Source organism: Fringilla coelebs (assembly GCF_963513975.1).
Source record: "Fringilla coelebs genome assembly, chromosome: 9".
NCBI lineage: Eukaryota > Metazoa > Chordata > Aves > Passeriformes > Fringillidae > Fringilla > Fringilla coelebs.
In genome coordinates, this window is record NC_140067.1 from 293704 (window position 1) to 299389 (window position 5686).

At 52.8% G+C, this 5686-nt stretch overlaps 1 protein-coding gene across 2 annotated transcripts; it reads right to left on the minus strand.

Moving 5' to 3' along the window:
- Positions 1 to 231: 231 nt before the first annotated feature.
- On the minus strand, positions 232 to 4344 carry FPGT (fucose-1-phosphate guanylyltransferase). Of its 2 annotated transcripts, XM_084210919.1 has the most exons (4): positions 4216 to 4344; positions 3823 to 3990; positions 2887 to 2979; positions 232 to 2127 (listed from the first exon to the last, which is right to left on the minus strand). In XM_084210919.1, the coding sequence occupies exons 1-4, from the start codon at positions 4283 to 4285 to the stop codon at positions 665 to 667; spliced, it is 1794 nt and encodes a 597-aa protein (XP_084067045.1). In that variant the 5' UTR covers positions 4286 to 4344; the 3' UTR covers positions 232 to 664. The 2 variants fall into 2 exon arrangements, with proteins under 2 accessions (XP_084067045.1, XP_084067046.1); XM_084210920.1 differs by lacking the exon at positions 3823 to 3990 and having other exon boundaries at positions 4216 to 4323.
- Between the last annotated feature and the right edge of the window lie 1342 nt (positions 4345 to 5686).

Genomic DNA, 5686 nt, shown 5'->3' on the forward strand with positions numbered 1-5686 from the left:
AGATTGTGGGTAACAGAGAGCTGGCAGCTTCTCCATCACACTGCCAGATTCCAACAACTACTAGAAAAAAAAAGAAATCATTATGTCTTGATGAGTGGTGTTGACCCCAGTACTACAAGTCACAAGGGGAAGAATAATCACCCATACCAATCTTTTTTCTTCTGACAAAAACCAGGAAAGAATAAAAAGTTACGAAACAAAAGAGAAAAACTTATTAATGCCCAAGACGTCTTGAAATAAAAGCACTTTTAATCATTTTACCTCAACCTAACTGCTGTTTGAAACTGTACTGCAAAATGGCAGCATAAAAAGAGAGAAACATAAGTTGTTGTATTATTCCACATTGCTAATATTCTACCCTTTAAAAGCTTTTTAAGCTGTTTTCAGCCAAACAGACAATTTTTTCTGTATCGTATTCTGACAAAAAGCTACAAAACATAACATCCAACCCACAAAAGGTCACCAAATAGTGTTTTTAGATTTGAAATATTTCTTTGTTTTAATCAAAAGAAGACTTTATTTACATTTGCTGCTTTATTAATGTTATGCAATTTCTTCATTTCTACTTCAACGAGATCAGAGAAGAGATCTGTGTACTTTTCTCTTAGGATTCTTACAAGCAGGGAAGTAATCAATCGTCCACAAATGAAAACAGGAGGTTTGATCAAGGACCGTTCATTCTATAATCAGACTTCTCTTTTTGTCTTTGTAGGCAGATTTCATCATAAATTTGCTTCCTAAACTTCAGCATGTCTTCCACATCTTTGTAGGTGAGCATTTCTTCAACAGACAAAAGCCGAAAGCCACTCACTTTGAAAGCTGACTTGTGCTGCACAGAATTCAGCATGTTCAGTGACATCCTAAGTGATTCACTCAGAGTAGAACAAACAGGGAAAATCCTCGCAGTCCACAGCCCCAAACGTGTGTCCTCACTGGAGAAGAGCTGGTCCGAAGCCTCTAAGCTCCAGAGGTCGAGGCATTCTGGCAAGCTGGCTCCAAAAACCTGGAGGGAGTGTATATCTGACAGCAATTTCACACTCTTTTTCAAGTCGTCGCCTACACCGAACACCATGGTGACATACTCCACTCGATCAGTCATTTTCACACTTACTGAACTCAGGAAGCAGCCTGAGGGTATGTCTACACTGAAATTTATGTAGGACCCACTAACAATGCTGCCTTTCCCTACTGAGACTTCAGGCCCAATTCTGGAGTACTCAATGACAGAGCCAGGCCCTATCACACAGCCGGGCTCAAGGATGCTCTGGATGATGCTCAACTGATCCAAGGTCTTAGCTGAGTCAGGGAAGATGCTAAAAGCCACAGGTTGCAAGCCAAGCTCAAGTCTCAGTTTGCTCTCAGCAGTAAAATGAAACAAATACTCCTGAGTAGTCCCAATGTGGTAGAACTGGGAGTTGTTGAGGACTATGACATTTAGGGCGGTGCCTTGCAGGAGGGAGTACAGCTGCTGCCGCACTGCCACCAACCCCGAGTCCTCCTTGGAGACATTACTTGTGTTTTTGGTGTAATCTGCAGTGGCTCCAGGCCCCAGGGCCTGGAGAAAGTCCCCATATGCATCTATTTCACAGCCAAGAGTGCCCATCTGCTTATAGAACTGCAGTAGCTGCTGGGCAGTGCTGTGGTCCATGTAGAATACACTGTCTGTGTACACACACTCCGAGGCCACGGCCGAGTCTCCACAGCTCCCAGGAGGGCTGAGCTGAGAGCAATCCCCCCTCACACACACTGCACCACTCTGCTGCATGGTCTCCACGTCAGGCTTGTGCAGGAAACGATAGCATGATCCATACTCCAGTCCTCCCTTTCCTGAAAAGCTGGACGGATCGAGCACAAACACTCCGTGCGTGGTCCCGACGGCCAGGTCGGAGGGGTGAGCCAAGGCAGTAAAGCCAGGCTTATCAAAGGTGATGGTTTCTGTGACTCCAGTGCTGTACAGCTCTATGTCATCCGAGCATGTGACGAGGACTCCTGGTTTCATGCGACGGGGGAAGTCGATGTACATGGCCAGTTTCAGCTCCAGCATCTGGTACGGGGGCTCGCCCAACGGCAGGGCCGTGAAGATCTTGCCCAGGGCACTTGCATTTGGCAAACGCTGGCTGTAACCACCTGGAAAAAGACTCTTTTAGTTCCACAGAGACACTGTACCTAAGTGAGCAAAACATTAACCTGGGCAGCTATTTCACAGGTACACAAAAGCATTAACAACCTCCCCGCCTGGTCATACACCAAGTCTCAAAGCACATCTGACCTTACGTCCAAAACCCAGCCTGCCTTATTTAGCTCATATTAAAACTGAGATTGATTCTGTTACCTTTTTGTTTCAGAGCTATCTGCTGCTGAAGTGACAAAAGCAAACATTACCCGCTTTTTGCTTGGAGGAGAACCACCACATTGCTGATGGGAATTTTAAGCCAGCGATGAGTCAAAAAGGCAAAGGTTTGGTCACAACACTTGTTATCACCTGGTTTCTTTCTCCTCTGCAGCACTGGCGTTCTCCCATATCTGGAAGTGGCCCGACTCAGTGGATAAGAAGGCAAGTATTCAGCCTGCCCAAAGGCATGAGGAGCCCGAGGCCCCTCAAGAGAGGGTTGTGTTCCTTAAATAGATGTTTCAAGGCAGAAATTTAAATCACACCTGTGAATCACATCTTTCTCACTGACTAAGCAACTTTAGTGCTGAGAAGAAATGGTGAAGTGACAGTAACATCTGGCAAGCACCAACCTAATTTCAAATGATCAGACACATGGGTTACTTTTCTCAGGAAACTATATTTTGGAACTCCAGCTCCTCTGCCATGTCATTATTTTAAGGAAGAACAAAATAAAAGGTACCACTTTAGAGCAAAATACATAAAACTGAATTTACCAGAATGGATTAGCAGCACAGTGAAGGAAGTCCACTGATCACCATACTGCTCTTCCAAGCACCGAAGAGCATGAAGAGTTGATCCACCATTTCCTAAAGAAAAAGTATTTTATCATTTGTGAGAAGAGCTCCAGTAACACCTGTTCTGACAGGTGAGGTGCACTGGTGCCCAGCCAGAGAGATGGGATAGTCTTTCTACCATATCATGGTTGATAAGATCACACACAGAAGCTGGTGGACAGTCCCTCTGGAAGCGTGTGCTCTCTGAGGGGATGGCATCCTGAGCAGACAGCTCCAGGGAAATCTCTGTGATTTCCCCTCCCAGTCACCTCCGCACAGCCCCACCATTTGAAGCATTTAATCAATCAAACAGACCATAACTCGGCCACAAAAACCAGCTCCTGTAAGAAACAAGTCACATAAAAGCCTACTAACAGATTCAAGGGAGTGTTCCAGAAGTACTCCTGACGTTTACGGTATGGAAATAAGAAACGTTTGGGATCTGAGGGAGTGGTTTGGGATATTTTATGAGCTTCTGCAACTTAAACCCGCCAGATTCCTGAGAATTAACCTCTGCATATTACTCTACACTGCAGATAATACTGAGATTACTTAATTTGTACATCAAAGTGAACAGGAATTAAGACTTACAGGATGGTATTATGAGCAGCGAGACCAGTTTTACATCACCACTGGGTAGTGTACTAAAACATAATCAGACTGTTCAAATAACCAGGTCAAGGTAAGTATGAATGCGTAACACACGAGTTAGTGCTACCCCACACGCACGGGACACGCTCCGAGGAGCGGCACAGCTCGTTCCCCAGCACCACCGCGGCTCCAGGTGGGCTCCCGCCGCCCCCGCACCGAGCCCCGGTCCCGGGCCGGCCCGCGGGGGTGCGGAGCGGCCCGGCCGTGCAGGAGCGCCGCACGCACCGATCCTGGGCCCCGGCGGGTCGGCGCACACGAGGTACCGGACGGCCCTGGGCAGCTGCTCCCGCCGCAGCTTCTCCGCCAGCTGCTCCCGGAACGCGCCCGCCTGCGCCGCGTCCGCCGCCGTCAGCACCACCACGTCCCACAGCTCGCCGGGCCGGGCGGCCGTGCCTGCGGGAACGGCCCCGCTCAGCCTGCGCCCACACGGCCCGGCCCGGCCCGGCCCGGCCCCGCTCGGCCTCCGCCGGCCCGGCCCGGCCCGGCCCCGCTCGGCCTCTGCCGGCCCGGCCCGGCCCCGCTCGGCCTCCGCCGGCACGGCACGGCCCGGCCCGGCCCCGCTCGGCCTCCGCCGGCCCGGCCCGGCCCGGCCGCCCCAGCCCCACCGCCCCGCCGCACCTCGCAGCGCCGCGAAGCGCGCCAGCCGCCGGGCCGTGTCCTCCCGCCGCGCCGCGCTGCGCTGCCCCATGCCCGGCCCAGAGCCGCGGCCCGGCCCCGAGAGCGGCCCGGAAGCGCCGGCGGGGCGAGGGCGGGCGGAACCCTCGGGACCGCCCGGCCGGGCGGGGCCGGGGCGGCTCTGCGGGGTCCGGCTGTGCCGGGCTGGGCTCGGGCTGTGCCGGGCTCCGGGCTGGGCTCGGCTCGGCTGTGCCGGGCTCCGGGCTCGGGGCTCCGGGCTGGGCTCGGCTCGGCTGTGCCGGGCTCCGGGCGGGCGCGGCTCGGGGGCCGCTCTCTGCACCCACGGCGGGCGGAGGCGGGTGCCCGGTTTGTGAATCCGGGGAAGAGCAGAGTCCGAATGGCGCCTGAACTCGCCCTTTGACGCCTGTCCGCCCTTCCCGCCCTGCCGGGGCTCCTCCCGGCCGCACCTGCAGCACTCGGGGCGCGCCGAGCGGCGGAGCAGCGCTGGGAGCTGCGGAGCGGCTCCTACCGAGCCGATAGCGCCTGCTTTCTCTGATGGCCACCGGCAGGAGTCACACAGCTGAAGGCTTTTCCAGCTGAAGGCTTTTCGCTCTGCGGTCCTCGCCTCGGATGTTGGGGGTTTTGATCTGCGGGTTCCGTTTGTATTCGGAGTCTGTTGAGATTACAGATACCAAATGCAGTCAGAGGGGAATGAAAGAAGGCTTTGCTGTGATAAGATCTCATTATACACAAATCTTACAATAAAAAGTAGCTGTAAAAGCACAATAGGAGCTACTGAAAAAAAAAAGAATTTATGAAGTTAAAAAAAAATGTACGATAAATCCATAGTTTTTCGTGATTGTAAACCGCTGGCAGAGAAGATTAAAGAAAAAAAGATAAATGCTTCGCTGTGCTTCCTCAGCGTAAGGCTGTGATGCAGGTGATAACAGTCCTAATCAGAGCAATGCACACCACAGAGATCCGTTTGATCCTTCCTTGTGCTCTCGACCCGCTCCAGTAAGGACGATGGTCTCGCCTGCTGGAACTACACCTCTGCTCTTTGGTTCGGGGTTTGCACTGCTGACAGCGATGCTGCCCAGCAGTCCCGGCTTTCCCGGGAGTCCTTTTTCTGCTCAGAGCCCAGGTTCTCCGGGCCCCGCACACTTGTGGCCCCTCGCTGGGCTGTGCAGTGTCTCTGGATGCTGGAGCCATCGTCCCCAGGATGTCCCCACTCCCCGTGCTGGCAATGCGCCTCCCTGCACGGCCCCCGCAGCGCTGGTACCTCGCTTGTGTTGTGATTACAGGACACAACCCGAGCTAAATTTATCACTGAACAGGTATCCCTTCACTTGCTGCTGTGCTAGAGTAATGCAGTAAAAAAACAAGGACGGGCATTTGTTCCTGAGCATGCTTATTCCACCAAATTCCATCAAACTGTGTGAGGAAGAGGTTTCCCACACCTGTGCCGTGAGTG

Coding starts and splice junctions, on each gene's coding strand:
- FPGT (XM_084210919.1), bottom strand. CDS start 4,285: ATGGGGCAGCGCAGCGCGGCGCGGCGGGAGGACACGGCCCGGCGGCTG. Junction 3,991..4,215: donor GCGCTTCGCGGCGCTGCGAG/GTGCGGCGGGGC, acceptor CCGTTCCCGCAG/GCACGGCCGCCCGGCCCGGC. Junction 2,980..3,822: donor CCCGCCGGGGCCCAGGATCG/GTGCGTGCGGCG, acceptor CTTTTTCTTTAG/GAAATGGTGGATCAACTCTT.